Source organism: Ciconia boyciana, chromosome 2 (genome assembly GCF_034638445.1).
Source record: "Ciconia boyciana chromosome 2, ASM3463844v1, whole genome shotgun sequence".
In the NCBI taxonomy this organism is placed as follows: Eukaryota; Metazoa; Chordata; class Aves; order Ciconiiformes; family Ciconiidae; genus Ciconia; species Ciconia boyciana.
This window is the reverse complement of record NC_132935.1, coordinates 101,341,407-101,358,470: the sequence shown is the minus strand read 5'-3', so window position 1 is coordinate 101,358,470 and position 17,064 is coordinate 101,341,407. Positions and strand designations below refer to the sequence as shown.

The window sequence follows — 17,064 nt, the reverse complement described above, 5'->3', positions numbered from 1 at the left end:
CCCCCCAAAGAACTGAAACCTGGATCATCTACATTCGTGCAATCCCATCTGTTCCATCCCATGAATATCACCTTTCATTTCTCCTCTATGCCCCATTTCACCCTCTCTCCTCATCCTCTTGACCATCTCACCACAAAAGTTTCATATTCTAAACAGATGACAAGAGCTCTTATATATCCTTGAAGATGGTTCTTGATATGTCCAGCTGTAACAATTATTTCAGCAGCAGTGAAAGAACCAGACTAAACACAACAAAAACCACCACACCCACATCCCAAGCATTCACATCCTAACTGTGCATGACAGAGCAGGGTTTTCAGGCCAGGAAACCAAGAGCACCAAGAACCAAAAGACACAGCAAACTTCTGACAAGCAGCAACTTAGACCTTCTGAAAGCAGGAGACGACACCACTGGAACTGTTACAACAATTATCTCACTTTAACAACAGGTACATAAGTAAGTTACTTTACTGCCTCTCTCAGTATCAACTACCAAAAGCTTTTATGTCTAGATTATCAATCAGTTTGAATCTGAAAGAGAAATCTGTTGCAGGAGTAGTTATGCAGGTGTGTAAGGTTATCAAGCAATGCAAAAATCATACAGGATTGTGATTCTACAAATTATAGACAACAGTGGAATTCTTCAGCAAGGGTACAGAACACCACAGGATTTACACCTTGGTTCACTCTTCTCCATTGCTCAGCTGCTTCACAGAGAATGACAGTTTCATGACTGTGGTGTTGCCAGAGAAAACAGAAACGCCTCTCATCACCAGAAAAGTAGTTTGGGTTATTTTGTGTATTTAAACCTTCCCCCTCTCACCCCCAAAAGGTTGTAAGGTATCTTTTTTTTTCTAAATTAGCACTGCAATCACAACCACTTGAAAACTGCAAATTTACAAGCAAAGAATAAACTTGAATTCTCTGATTGATAAGGCTAAATATCAAGCACTTAATGAGCAGCTAATAAAGATTTGTCTTTTAGCTTATAAAAGAATACTAAAAATATCTCACAATGAGGATGGCTCATAGCACCCAAAATTACACGGTAATCACTACCGTTTGTTTTACATGATACTTATGAAGCAACAGAGAAGCATTATCAGCAGGGTGGAGAGAGAAAAATGGAAAGACCAACTGCTGATTCTGAGCAACTAAAAGCATACGCCAGAAACCTGCAGAAACTTTAGTCAAAATACTTATCAACCACTAGACAGGCTGCAGAGAGTTAATTGTATGTTAACAAATGTATAGAACACAGTAACCTGTTCAAGAGATCTCTACTTTAGGACAGCAAAATAAATCAAAATCTAAAACTATTAAGATTTTATTGTGCAGTAGAAAAGTACTTCTAAAACAACACTTAAAACAAAGCACCAGATTCAGAATTGTGATTCAGGAACCAAGAGTCAATACCTATACAATCTTACTCATTTTATTTTCCAGTTGGATGAATAAAATGGATGCTACAGTACACTTTGCTGTATCTGTATGGGGATGGCCAAAGTCTGCCTAAGGAAGCATGGTTTAGGCAACACAATGAACACTACGCAATGCCTTTGAACACTGAAGCCTATATTAGTTTGTGGCACCTCATCTGCTTTTTCAACAGCAGACTAAGCATGTTTCCTTTTACATCTGCCTTCTTTTCAACATGAGGTCTTAGGTAGATCACAGCATTTGTTCTTACTTGTCTTTTTCCTTCTTCTACTCAAGTTTACTGTTTCAGCAGAGAGACGGTCTTAAGAATACCTCACCTATATCCACTGGTAAACAAAACTGACAGGTGTTTAGAAAATTAACAAGTAGAAGAGACAATAAAAACCAGATAATTTCTTTAACAGTATTTCAAAATATTATTTGAGATTTGCTTTAGAGAAATACACAATTTCTCTGCACAGTGAATTTCAGAGTTGTAACACATATAACATGTGACTATAATGACTATAAACATTAAGCTTCAACAGAAACTGTCAAGTCTCACCAACAAATACCATAACCACAGTAATGGAGTGAGCTCTAAGAACTACCGGAAGGAACCCATGAAAAATGCAGCATCTTTCCATCCAACAAACTTGCAGACAAATGGCATGAGAAAGACTAGTCTTTGTTCAGGCATCCTTTTTACTAAAACTGCACAAGTAAAGCTGAGGGTCTGTAATATAACCCAGTTTCTATGTGCTAAAATCAAAGCCAAGCCCACTGAATTAGCAACAAAATTCCACCCCTTGTTGCTTCTGGAATCCCATACTACAGGAGGAAAAAAGTTCCATGCTAGCATTTATTTCTAAAATAAATAAACAAACAAAATGTAGTGCAGATAAGCTGTTACTGGTTTAGTTTTGCTGAATGTTTGTTAATAACAGGTTTTGCTTCCTCTTCATAAAAAGGAAAGTTACTGTTCATTCTTCTGGTATTTTTAAGCCATTAATAATGTCTTTCACGCCCCCAGCATGTTTTACAATGACTGAGGAGGGAACGCTTTGGACCTGAACAGCCTCAAGCCAATAGCAATTATAACAAAATAACAAGCATACCTAACTGTTTGATCAAAATGCATTCAAGAAGGCTGGGCCAAAAACCATTCATTCCACAGAAACAGAAACCTAGAGAGGCCAACAAACAACTACCCACTTCAGAAGTCAATTCCTTCTATGTCTGACTGCACATGCTCGGTTCCATTTTTCAGAGGGAAAGTACCGTTCAGTGGCACACGTGCTGAATTTCCCTTCCCAAACAAACATCTGGCTCACAGTATTTGACAGCTCCCAGCTCACCCACTTCCTCTTTTTCAGAGTAGGCATTACTTGTCTGTACCATGAGAGTTTCTTCCTCCCAGGTGTATCTCAAAGGGAGCACTCTAGTAGGTCTGCAGGCATATCTAAACTATACAGTGACTCATGCTGCCAAGAAATCAAAACCAGTTTTAGAACCAGTAAAGCTACCATCAGCTACATTGTTTTCAGAACATGAACAAGTGCCATGGTAGAGCCCTACACTGATACCAGCTGGTCCACACGTTTCTGTGTGGCTCAGACTAACAAAGGAGCTTTGTGTTCCCGCAGGATGGTATGCAAGATTTGTTCAGAATACTGCCTACCTTCACATTGTGAAAGCAGATACAAAAATAGATTCAGCTTTTCTGCTCGTTTCCCTTTGCCTTTTTTTTAAGCTGATGCAGCTCCTGATTTTTAATCAGCATTGCTATTATTGCAATATCTGTATATTGCCGATTCACACTGTGCTCTCTTCCCAGACAGAGGTAGTCTTTGCTGTGAGAAACTGTAGCACAGCCCACAGTTTTCACCTCTGGATATAGCCACTCCTGAAAGCAACAAAGGGTGCTTGTACAGAAAGAACATTTTTGAAACAGATGAAAGGCAAGCAGGAAAGAAGAAGAAGAAGAAGAAGAAGAGAGAGGGGAAGGAAAAAGAAAAAAAAAAAAAAAAGACTTCTGCATCTCCTGAACAGATTTCAAATCAAGAACAGGATAGAATCCATGCAAAAAACAGGGATAAGGAATAGAATTAGATTAAGATTTTTGCAACAAGTCATAAAAATTTATTTCTATAATTAGAAGGCATCATTATATCAATGTTAACTTTCAGCTAAGTCAACTTATAAGGCAGGTTGCATTGTTGCAACTTCTAGTTAGCAATAAAAGTCTGCCTGATACTGCTTTTCTTCCTTTTTTTTTTTCCAATCTTGCAATTAGATAGAAGACACTAGAAACAGTGCTTGACCATCCTAGAACCAGAACTTTATTCAAGCATCTCTTCAGTAAGCGTTGTTGACTCAAAAGCTTAGGAACACGTCAGAAACAGGCTAATCAAAACACTTATATTTAAGTAATAGCTGTCAAAGATGCTGTGACAACAGATAATTTTTCACCTTAGTGAATATTTCTATATTTTGCTCAAGTTTATAACAGTTTTACATTAAACTAAAATTCCAGCAACACAGAGGCATTGATTTAGAAATCAGCTCTTGCAAAACATTTTTGTTATTTTTTTGTATAGTGTAAACAATATTGAGTTTAATTTTAAGAAATGTTTGAAATTTGAATTACGTTAAGCAATACTTACTGAGTAACTACTTCACTGCATAGGACAAAGAGATTAAATCCCTTCTTGACATTCTATCTGAACTTCCCAGATAACTCACTATAAAAAAAAACCCAACACGCTTTCTTAAAAAGGGATTGACGAGAGATACTCGAGAAATCTTGGGAAACTTTCTATATTGGCATTTCCTCTACAGAAAGATGGACAGCATGAGTAGTAAGTTATGCACCGGATGCTAAAAATCTTAACTACCACTTTGTCAAGAGCAAGACTCTGTTGTCTTTTGTCTCACTGCACACCTTTGACAAGCAAGGGACTCTGTTTTCTCTGTACCCTCCTATTGGGTATTGCTGTCTGCAACTAGGACCTTCCATCATCCTTCTCTTCTTAAGGCTGAAGCAAGCCGGTCTTTCCAGTCTCTCCTCATACACCTTATGGTCCCTAGCCATCATGGTGGCCCTCCACTGGACTCACTCCACTACATCAATCTCTCTCTTTTCCTGGGGAGCCCAAAACTGGGCCCAAGCTGGATTACTGGACACAGCACTACAAACACTGTCTCACAAGTCCCACAAAGAGCTGAAGGATCACTTTCCCAGACCAGCTGGCTACACTCTTGCTAACACAGCCCAGGATGCTGTTTATCTTTTTTGCTACAAGAGCACATTGCTGACTCATGTTCAGCTTCTCATCTACCTCAATCTCAAAATATTTTTCTGAAAAGCTGCTTTCTATCAGTCTGCCCACCTCCACCTTTACCACTAGCTGGGGTTATGCCAACCCTAGGATTTTGCATTTAGCTTTGCTAAAGGCATTTAGTTTCCGCTAGCCCTTTTTCTCGTCTATTAAGGTCCCTCCGAACCACAGCACTGGTTTCCAGCCTATCAACCACTTCCCCCAGTTTGGCATAGTCTACAAACTTGCTGAAGGTACATTATATCCTGTCTTCCAAGTCCATTAAAGACATGAAATGGATCAGTCCCAGTGTGAAACCCTGAGAGACATTATCAGTAATCCAAGCAGTAATGGAGCACTTCCATACACACTTGTCGCCAGAAGCATCACTATATTGAGCAGAAAGGCAGTTGCCCTCTTCACCACCTCATATTCTCACATACAGCTACAGCTACCATACTTGCAATATTTGCACTCAGTTCCAGCTTCATTAACAGCCTATAAAGAACATTCAACAGGTGGATTTGTAAAAATTTACTTTAGCTAGAATTTGTAGCCAATATTTTTGTTCTGTTGAACAAAAATGAAATATCCAGAGGTCCTTAAATATATTAGCTTAAAAAGAAATTACCTAATTTCACAAAGAAGAAACCACACTGGATAATTTCTGCCTACCACCTCAGCATTGTTTTTGTTTGTTTGATTTAGTTTATTTGTATGTATGTATATACATATATTAAATCAAGACATCGATTTAATAATGACCAGAAATTAGCAGTCAATTTCATATACAGTTACCAAAATTACTCTGTAGGTATTCCTGTCCCAGCTACTGCAACTTTTATTCAGTTTTTAGTTCTCAGTTTCAGATTCTAGATGTAGACTTATTTCTATTTTAAAGTTATGAACACTTAATTTTCTAAAAAGAGAGGGTATTCAAAAATTTTAGGTAGTTCCTTCCTTCACTGCACTCCATCTTTCCTACACTTCTCCCAATAAAGTTCCAAAAGGAGAGGACAACCATCCAAATCTTGACAAGCTGGAAGTAGCTTCTGGAATACTACGCATTAGAGAAATTAAGGCAAAGAGAAGTTAAATTTAAGAAAGCCATAACAAGGCAAAACTGAGAACTCACTTGTAGTCTTACACAAACAGCTGTCACAAATAAGGCTTTTTGGACCAGCTCTCCACTTGTCTGTGACAAGACCATACCTACTCCAGAGCTGAACTACTAATTAAAGAACCATCTGGGTTCCCTAAAATAGTTCAGCACTTGAATAATTCAGTATCTAGTTTCTGCTTAGATAAATACAAAAAGATCAACTGCAAAAAAGGAAACTGAGATGTACCTTTAACAATATCATGAGATGTTCAAGAAAAGAAACAAGCATTTTATGAAATCAGGAATAAAATACTTCTAGCAAAACGTCAGGAAAGACAACTTTGCAGTCTTTCAGTACAAGCAGGACACAAGTTTAAATGCAAGACAGACCAAAACTGGAATTAATTAATAAAATTTAAATTTTTATTTTGACTAGTCATAAGCTACACAAAAGTATTCAGATAATAATTCTCCATTGAAACAGGACATCAATCTACATTTTCAGCTTTCTACAGCTTTTCTTTCAACAGGTTTTGCATTAAGGAGATGAAGTGTGGCCAGCAAAACCACAAGTTTAGGTTTTCTTGTTTAGGGTTGGGGGGCAGGGAGGGGTGGAACAAGATGACAGGGAATATTTTAAAGTATTTGAAGGAAAGGAGAAATAGCGTTTTCAGCTTTTTCAAATGTACAAAATACAATCCTATATCATCCCACCTCCATCATACTGATCGTCCTCCCCGAAACAAAAGGATCATTCACGTGTAGTTCAACTCTGCTCCAGCAGCATGCACACACATCACTAAGTGACAACACACTTCCTTCCTCTCTCCCTCGGGTTTCACCAATTACAATCAGACAACCAGCTAGATTGTGCCCAAGAATTAAAATCTTTCCCTTCCACTCTTACGAACACTTTTCAATTAAGTTTAGCAAGCAAAATGCCCACAAAAGGCACTCCATGACATCTATTAGATGGCTGCCATGTCAGAAAAACCTAACCATTTTGAAAGCACTCATCTTGTAATCGTTCTGCTTAATCCCAGGAAAACACTTTACCTCCTCATCTTCAAATCAGAAAGAGATCAAAGGAGGATTTTAAAAAAATGTAATTAAGACTAAAAACATTTGATGACGGCTTGACAGCTCTGAACATTCACCAAAAAAACCTGATCTATGTGACTTGTCTGATACTGTTACCTGTAATTTTGTATCCATATGCAGCCAGCTGTCCAGCCATATATTCACCATCTGAATTATTGTGAGAACATCCCCACGTACGAATCCAGATTTTCTGAGCACCAGGAATAATGCTGTTAAGTAAAAAATGAATGAAAAAGGCAAGTTAAAAAATGAACAAGCTTCCCCTTTAAGCCCACTGAACAGACTCAATTAATTGTAAGCAACACAAACAGTAACAACTCCAAAACAGATAGGGAAGAACATCATGTTTATGCGATTTTAGTGTAGTGGGTATTAGGTCTGGCTGGCCTGGAGTTAACTTTCTCCATAGAAATCCACATGGTGCTGCATTTTGTATTTGTGACTAAAACAGCATTGGTAACACACCTGTTATCACTATTGCTGAACAGTGCTTACACAGCACCAAAACCTTCTGTTTCCCACTGTGCTCCATCCTACCACAAGCAGACTGGAGATGGACAACAGGCTGGAAGGGAACATGGATGGAACAGCTGACCCAAATTGATCAAAAGGATAATCCATACCAGATTACATCATGCTCAGCAATAAAAACTGGAGGTTTGGTCTTTCCAAACTAGCCATTGTTCTGAGACTGGTTGGGCATCAGTCTGCTTGTGAGAGGTGGTGAGCAATTGCTTTTGCATCACTTGGGTTTTTTCCCTACTCTTTCTTTCACTTAAACTGTCTTTATCTCAACTCACAAGTTTTCTCGCTTTTGCTGTTCCAATTCTCTCCCCAAACCTACTGGGAGGAGGGATGAGCAAATGGCTGGGTGGCTACTCAGTCGTTGGCCAGGGTCAGTCCACCACAAGTGGCAAGAAGAGTTTTAGAATGGAGACAGTACAAGAGCTGTAGGATAAGAAGAGATTCAGTACACTGCAGCTATGTAACAAAAAAAAACCAAAAACCAAACAAAAAATCCCACACAGCCAAAAATCGCGAAACTACCCCCTTTCTGAAAATTATCATATCATTTAACAAGCGACCTTCAAGTGACTGCACTGAAATTAGGCCACCAGCAAACAAACTGCTAGAGCTAAACTGCAACCTTTTGATATTATGGTACCCATTGATTGTAGTTCCCTCCCTACAAGCCATCTTTACAAATTCTTAACTTAAGCCTGCCACCAGCCACACTGACATCTGAAAGCTCATATCCCAACCTTACTGGGCTACAGACACAGCATGGCAGATGTGCGCCATGGAGCTAGCACACACAATGGTTTAAGAACCAACAAAAAATTCTGCAAGAAACCCTCACTGAAATTCCTGGGCTAAAGATACCAGTACAAGAAAAACACACATCCTGGAACACAATCCTTTGCCCTGCCCACATCTTTTTTTTCCTCCCCCATGCTTATTTTTTTAAAGATACTTCCCCTAGCTAGAAATAGTAATTTGTTGATGGAACATTAATGATCATTAAGTAGACAAGTGCAATGTGTTGCACATGTACAACGTATTTAGACTTCCTACTGTCTAAACAACATACACTCAATGTGTTTTCTTGGGTCAAAAACACTAAAATACAGCCAGTTAAATAATATATAGCACCTGAATACTTAGGAGAACGTAGTGCTAGTGTGAACTATCTATAAACCACCAGTTCAGCTGTACTCCAGGAAGAATGGGGTCAATGCACTTTTATGGGGCTTTGCATAAGGGTGCATTGTTATGCTTATAAAATCTCTTTTGAACACTAATGAAAAAACAAAATTGAATTTCCTGTGCATTCCAGACATGCTTTATGTTCATCTTTATAATGTGGTGACATTTCATCCACCAGCTTGAAATTAAGTTGAAATTGGGGGGGGGGGGGACGGGACACACGACACAACAAAATCCAGATCTCTGAACTTCAGTAGAAACTAGAATCAATAACTGAGTTCACCTATACTTTAATCAATTCCACTTCAGCAGAAAGTTGATTCTGTTCTTATGAGAATCACAAGAAGGAAAAAATGCAAAGATACATTCCGTAGTTATTGCATACTATTTCCACTGAAATAAAACAATAAGTTCAAAAGAAGTTTCACTACATCAGTTGCAGGATGTACATACAAAAAGTACAGCCTTTGGAAATCCCAGGTTCCAGAAACAAGGTGGAAAGACTGAAGCAAGGAAGATGTACCCTTGGCGGAAGTGGGTCAGGTCAGGCAATACTTCAGCAAACTGGACGTAGTCCAGTCAGTCCCTGGGCCCTGATGGGATGCACCCGCAGGAGAGATACTGGAGACAGTCCAACAAAGGGCCATGAAGACAATTAAAGGACTGGAGCATCCCTCATAAGAAGAAAGGCTGAATTAGCTGGGACTGTTCAGCCTGGAGAAGAGAAGGCTCAGGGGGATCTCATCAATGTGTATAAATACCTGAAGGGAAAGGACAGAGCCAGGCTCTTTTCAGTGGTGCCCAGTGACAGGATTAGAGGCAGCAGGCACAAACTGAAACACAGGATGTTCCCTCTGAACATCAGGAAACACTTTGTCACTGTGAGGCTGACTAAGCACTGGCACAGGTTAGCCAGGGAGGTTGTGGAATCTCCCACTTTAGAGATATTCGAAACCTATGTGGGCATGGTCCTGGCCAGCTGGTTCTAGGTGGCCCTGCTTGAGCAGGGGGTTTGGACAAGATGACCTCCAGAGGTCCCTTCCAACCTCAACCCTTCTGTGATTCTCAGAATTTTGTTTATATTTCTCATTCCAGATGTCAAAAGGCTACTCCAGGACTGCATTTTGAAGAGCTCAGCTTCTATTTAGGTAATTAAGGTGAAGCAGACAATTTCTCAGAAATGTTTGACACAAAAGCTTAAGTAACAGGATCCATTTCTCCAGTCCAATTACTGTATTAATCAATAACTCAGTCATAACTGATTTCTACAGAAAGTTTGCCTAGGACAAGAAATTTGCTTAGGATTTATCATTCATTATCACTACATTTCATAAACATTATTTTACTCATTCTTATCTTGTATTCAGATTTTTACATTATGAGATAATGAGAACTCCCACTATATTTTTAGAAGCTGACGCTGTACACAAGGCATGAGAAAAACAACAAGATAAGGTTGATGGAAGAATTTACCTGTCACTTGGGGGATCATCATCTGTCTGAATATTTTTTTGTGAATTGCGTTTTCGCACTTTCGGAAAAACATTCTTTCTTACAAACTGCCGATCATGTGGTTTCAAATCTTCTGCTGACACAATATCTTCAATATCTTCAAGCACTGAATCACAGGCAGCAGGCATCTTCAAGAAGCATTAGAGAAGACAGGTGTTAGCAAGCATTTGAGTACAAAACCAAGGCCTAGTATCTACTGTGTATGTTCTCATAAAGAAGAGTCAGGTATACTTTTACATATACATGCAATATATCATACATGAGGGATATTGAGCACATAAAAACAATCAACTATCCAGAGATATTTCCTGATGCCCTCTTCCCCTGAGATCTCAAACACAGGCAGGAAGAAAGCCACAAACCATATAGATTTATTTTTTTTTTTAATAATCTGTACCTTGTCATCTTTTAATTCAAAAACCCTGCAGCTCCTCTGACATGACGTATCCAAGATACAAGTATTCTTAATCATGTCAGACATCACAGTGAAATAATGAGTTCATGTTATGCGACAGATATGCTTCCTCACATCACAGGAGAAGAACAAAAGATTCAGCATTCAAGTGCCTGCTTCAAAGGCTGTTCTGGTTCTTTTATTTGTATGCTGAAAACAGGCGCCCAGTATTTCAAAATATGTCTTCATAGTCGGTTTGAAAACAAACCAAACTATTCCTAGAATTCCTGATCCCACAGGCCTTTCATTTTAATTACTTCGTTCACCAGGACAGAAAAATAAAAATTTCTGTCCTCAGGTACAAGATGTTAAAAATCTACACCTAGCTAATATAAAATAGCTAGATTATCATCTGGCTTGTATAATATACTAGAAGATCATTAAAATCTAATTATATTTTCCACAAGAAAGTAGATATATATGCATGTATATCTCCCAGCAGATCTCAAGATCCAGATCAGTTTTCAGGAAAGGAAAAAATAAAAGTTATTTGCTAAAGGAGCCTATAAAAAAAAAAGTTACTGCATTAATTACATGCTTCACACTGTGCTGTGTGTAATTCTTAATCAGAATAAAGTCTAATTTACCATTGGAAACTTGTTTTTGTACATGTCTCAACAGTTTACTAAGGAAATAACACAAAGGCATTTCACAGAGTTTACAGGGCACATACAACACTTTCCTAACTGACAGTGAAGAAAAAAAAAACAAACAAGCCTTTAATTTCTTTAAAACCAGATTTCAGGAACAGAAAATTCAGGCTACTGGCATACAAAATACTTTCAGATGTTGCCATTGAATTATTCAAGAATACAAAAAGTTAAACACCTGTGCATTTTCCCAGTACGAGTCCTTCAGTCAATCTTGCAAAATATACTTCAAAATAGAACTTCATATAACCTGAACCATTACACATCTGCATTTAACTTAAAAAGGAATATAATGATATCACAAAGATTATGCATCTGACTAAGATATTTAAGCATTTAGCATTATTCTAGATCAAAAATCCAAAAAATGCAGCAAAGGATGAACAAAAATAAAAAGCTGTGAAAAGTCTAGCAATAAAGAATATTGGGGGGGAGGTGACATCCCTTTCACTACTTTATACTACTAACAGTATGTACAAATAGGTAAAGTTATCAACCCAATACAGGGAAGGAAAAAAAGGTTTTGTTTTAGTTTTTTTCCTCTCTTCCAGAAAAACATCTGATATAATGAAGCAGCTGGCAAAACAAATAAGCCTAGTTTATTTCAGTGGCCCACAAAAGAAAGAATACAGACAAAATAAAATTCATACCTTTTTAAGCAAGGTCTAAATCCTCTTGGATAATAATCCTGGGGAATAAAAAAAAGACATGGCATGAACAAGCATAACTAGCAGACAGAAAACCATGAGTTCATGTTATTGTCCAACAAGCATTCATCCTCCCTTTGCAGAAATATGCTCCTTGCTCAGCTAGACCTCATTAAGACCACATGCTGACTGGCTGACAAGGTGGAACAGTAGCCACATTTTCCCTGTCCTTCCCTGAGCAGAGGCACTAATCTTTTTGTTCTTCTTTTATAGAGTCTTTTTTGTCAAAGACTGATACATATAAGTTCTTTCAGACCTCCTCCAAATTTCTGTCTTCAATCAGTTTAAAATTTTGAATGAAAGAAGGGAAAGAGATTAACAGCAAATTTTAGCAAAAGACATTCACAACTTTTTTTTTTTAACTACAGAGTAAAGTTTTTTTTAGAACAGATTACTTGATATCTGTACTAGTTCCATATGCATGCATGAGATCTCTTCTTCACAAACAAATAAATATAGATTCCTGCAGCTACTCTGACAGATTGACTGAAATAAGAGGCAATAATGAAATTAGAAGTTAACATATTCTTCTTATATGCTCAAGTTGTACCTACAGAACTTCACATTTTTCTTTAAAAAATGAATGTTAGTAAATAAAACCCAATAAAAGCATCTTTAATGTCTTGACACAAACAAAACTTCCCTTGCCCCAGTTTATTTCAGTCACGCCTCCTTGATCTTCTTGCGCATACCAAGAGAGTACTTCTTTCCACAGAGAAAACTTCCACCCAGGTGGAAGAGGACTGCTCTTTCCTCTGTTTACCAACAGGTGTCTCCGGTAAAGCCCCGGGCTTTTATCCCCAGGCTTACACAGAGCAGAAGAAAACCGCAGCGTTAATATAAAATAAGACCGACCCACCGCCCAGCCTGGCTCACCTCAGGGCAAGCCTGTTCCACGCCCGTGGGCAAGCGGCAGCCTGGCGCGCAGCCGGGCCGCCGCCTGACCCGGCCTGGAGCAGGGACACCCCGGAGCCTGGCCGGGCTTGGCCCCCCGCCGGGCTTCCATCCCGCTGACGGCACCCGACGCCCGAGCAGCAACCCGGCCGCCAAAACCTCTGGAGGCTCCCGCCAGAGGGGTCATCTCCCCCTCCCGGCTTTAACGCGGAGCCCACGGGACTCCCCACAGGGGACAGGAGCATCGCGCGGGCGGGGCACCGGCAGAGCTGGGCGGGGGAGGGGGGGACTCAGCCATTACCGTCACAACCGGGCAGGAGAAGCGAGAGAGGAGGGAGGGCTCAATGGCAAGCCCCGGCGCTCACCTCCGCCAGACGCACCGCCGCCTTCACCTGGGCTCCGCCATCACGGCCGCCACGCCCCGCCTCACGCCCCTGCGCGCGCAGCCGCGCCACGACGGCGGCCGGCAGCGGCCAAAAGAGCCCGCCGAGCTCTGCGGCGCAGCCTCACGAGAGAGAGCGCGGCTGCGCCGCCCGGCGGGGCTGCGGCCGTAGTGGCGGCCGTGCCGCCGGTAGCCCAGGCCTGCTGGTTCCGCTGCAAGAGCGCCGAGGTGTTTGACAGCCGGGCCGGCGCTCCCGCTCCTTTCGACGGTGGACTGCTGTACGTGGGGGAAGAGCAGAGCTGAGGCCTGTCCGGAGCTGGGGACGGCGGCTAGGGCCGTTGGAGCCCTAACGGCTCCTCACGCGGCCGCTGCACTGGGCCGCCCCAGCCCTCAGCGGGGAGGGGGGGAGAAACGGGGAGCGGCGTCGCTTCCTCCGCTCCGGGAAAAAACGGGGGGCAGCGGGGCGCGGCCCTGCCTTCATTCCCTGGAAGCCGTAACGGGCCGGGCCGGGGCGGCCGCCGCGCTGCCGGCCGCGGGGCCCAGAGCCCTGAGGGAGGTCGTCCGGGTTCGTCTCTTCGGACGGCGGCGGTTGAAAACAGCTGCGGGCTCCCCGGCCTCAGAAATAGGAGGGTGCTCCGTCGGTCCGTCAGCGCCCCCGGGCAGAGCCCCGCTGCTTGGGCCGGAGCTCTCCAGTCGATTTTTGAGGCTGTGCTCCAGAAGCGTGGCTGTAAGGACGTGGGAGCTGGGATCCGCATGGTATCGAGGTGCCAGGCTGCTGCTGCTGTTGTACTGGAAACATCAGATATTGTGAGAGTGAAGGTGAAGTCGTAGAGTGGAAAATAGAATTTCCGCCAGCAGTGTGCCGTGGCTGTGTGTGAAGTGCAAGTAAGCAATGCCGGGGCAACTGCTGAGCACCAAGGCCACACGTCCTCTGCTCGAGTTTCCCAAATCCTTGGAGGCTCACCTTTATTTTCATTGAAAATTAGGTCCAGCCATACGTATCCAGTTAAAACAGTTGGATTCTGATGTATCTGATCCAAATGAATGATGAGCTATTTATTCCTGTTATGGCCACAACGCTTTTCTATTTTTAATCATTAATTTTCCTAAAAATACAATGCTAGTAGCAACTTTTCTGTTTAGTCTGGAAGACATTGCTCAAAATATTTAGTATTAGATGGCTAAAGTTTCTGGCATTGTTTTCCTCCACTTTAGGGCTAGTAGCAGCTTTTCTGATTAATATTTTGGAAGACATTAGTCTAAGTGTTTAAACTTGGATGGCTAAAGCTTGGGCTCTAAGCAGAGAGGTTGTTAAGTGTATAGTTTCCTTATTGATCAAAGTGCTATAAAGGGTGAGTATAGTATTATTGCTTTGTTTTTAATATACACAGTTAACCTAAAAAGATTATTTATATTGCATCTTTAACGTATTTTATTTTGAGGTAGCCAGCTTTGGAATATAAAAATCACCATTTCTTGTAATTGCATTTTGAACATTAAGTTACTGTCTTTAGAAGGAGCCTTTGGAATCGTTATTTTATTCTCCAGACTCCAGATTATAGTCTCCCTCGAAGTGGAAGGAAAGTGAATGAAAGCCCTGAGTGTATTCCATAATAGGCCTATTGGTCCGCTAGCAGATAAAACTTGGCAACTTCTGCCTATGAGTATCACTTCCCCTCCCTCTCCTTTTTCTTAAAAACTGCTGCTTATTTTATGTCACGCTTATCTGACAATGTTTGTAGGCAAAAAAAGGATAACAATGAGAACGAAGTAACAGGAGAGATTTAAAGAGGAGAATTGGGACAGAAAGAAACAAGCACGTCATTTAGATGGGTCTTGAAGAACAAATCATTCTAGGCAGGACTAAGCACTATTAATATCACCCTGGCCTCATGATAGAGTCATTGTTACAGCTTAAGATACATTTGCCTTTGTGATTGGTCTTTGTTTAAGCACACAAGTACTTTTCGGAGATATTCTTAGTGAGACACTGAGTGATGTGTAATTCATTGGTTTTGCAGCATTTTTAGGCCAGAAGAGAATGGAGGAAAACATTTTAAAATCAGTAGTCGCATTAATCTATTTCAGACATCCTCCTTCATAGTACGGTGTAAGTAGTCCTCAGTATGTCAGCAAATAATGATATATATATATTACCAATCAGTATTTTAACTGCATCCTGTTAACCTGATAAGGTTAGCAATTCTCTTCCTTTTTCTTTTTAGTTTCCCATACTCAGTTTTCTAACTATTTCACGTGTAGTCCTTTAATTAAACTTCTCTATTCTGGGAGCACAGCACTGCACTACCCCACAGTTACCTTGACTAGCCAAGTGTTACCTCTCTGGTTAAACAAAACTGGGCAGACATCAGTGCTGTTTTATGGTTGACTAAAAGAGCAAAGCACAGATAGCCTGCAAGACAGATTGAAAAATCTCCCGATGGCTAAGATTGACAAAACACTACTCATTAAGGGGAGGCAGTGTGCTCCAAGAGCAGCTCCCAGGCAGGAATAACCCATGAGTCCCACACCTAGTGACATAAATAGGCCATGCTGATCAGTTTCAGCATGATCCAGCAGAGTCCTTACTTTGTCCCGCTGCCAAGAATTCATAATATCAAGCAGCCCTGGTGCCAGCACAGTCCTGTTCACTCCTAGGATGTAGCCACAACATGGAAGGCACCCTTTAAGTGCTTTTGAAGCTCACAAACGTAAATTGCCTTGTAGCATATTCATAGTAACAAATAAAGCTGCACACAGACTGCTGGTAGTGCAGCAGGTGGCAAGGGAAGCAGATGATTCCCTACCACCTAACCACAGGAAGAAAGCTTATCTATACCCACCTGGGAAAACTGCTTTTTAAGAGATAGTGTCTGGCAGTACAAGTCCCAGCATTGGTCTTCTATAGATTGGCAATATACATGATCCAGTTCCTTGAATGTCCAAGTAACGGCTTTAGAATACATCCTTTCCAAGTTGCCTGCATATGGTAATTCCTGCTCTTCAGGGGTAGTAGACTTGAAGATACCAGCCTCAGGCTGGGTTACCATCTTAGGTCATTACAGGTTTTGCAGGAGTAGGTAGTTGGAAAATATAAAAACTACTAGGAAAATAAAATACAAGCCTCAGTTTTAGCTCATGGTTACTAGAAGATACATCCTTAGTTGTTTTAGAGCATCTCAACTAGCATCCTTAGGGAAGGGAAACAGCCAGGGAAGTGAGGGCCCAATTTTTACATGACAACCTTATTCTCTGGTAACTAACATGCAAGTTCTGGGTGGAAAAGTAAGTGGGAAGGCATGCAGGAAAAAAATGGGGAGTCCTAAAGTTAGACCCAAGAAATTAGATTTCTTCCTCTATTCCTGCAATTTAGGATAATCTGGCTGGTCATTTGTCAGCAACATTCAGCACCACTCAGAATTGATAGCAACCCATTTTTTCTGTTAGATATGATACTTTCTTCTTGTCAAGTTTTAGAAAGAAAAAAGTGGGTAAAGAAACTCCCAAACTTAATAAAGGCAAAGCATTCTGCTGATATTTGCTTAGCTGTAGATTAATATCCAGGCAGATCTTGCTTCAGCAATAAAAGCAAAATGGGGAGATGAATTCTACTTGTTTATGCTTTTGTTAATATCACTCCATTGACTTTGCTATACAGGCTCTTGGTTCACTTAATCTTGAGAATTGTTGGCTCCAGGAACAGTAATGGCATTGTGCGTTGTTACATACAGAAAAAAATTGGCATATACCGCTAAACTTTGTGCTTCTAAACATGTAGCAATGTCTCATGCTACAAAAAGTACCTTACATATCTTT

The 17,064-nt window shown here is 40.8% G+C and overlaps 1 protein-coding gene across 2 annotated transcripts in view; it reads right to left on the bottom strand.

Annotated features, from left to right (window-relative positions):
* The window catches only part of CDKAL1 (CDKAL1 threonylcarbamoyladenosine tRNA methylthiotransferase), a 432,576-nt gene extending 419,156 nt beyond the window's left edge, over positions 1-13,420 (bottom strand). Inside the window, exons 1-4 of one of the 2 annotated variants that reach the window (XM_072853370.1) lie at positions 13,168-13,420; positions 11,916-11,953; positions 10,123-10,289; positions 7,039-7,151 (exon numbers count right to left, since the gene is read on the bottom strand). In XM_072853370.1, coding sequence (XP_072709471.1) covers positions 7,039-7,151; positions 10,123-10,289 — 280 coding nt within the window. In that variant the 5' untranslated portion in view covers positions 11,916-11,953; positions 13,168-13,420. The remainder of the gene's footprint in view (positions 1-7,038; positions 7,152-10,122; positions 10,290-11,915; positions 11,954-13,167) is intronic. The other variant, XM_072853371.1, reaches the window with a different exon arrangement.
* Between the last annotated feature and the right edge of the window lie 3,644 nt (positions 13,421-17,064).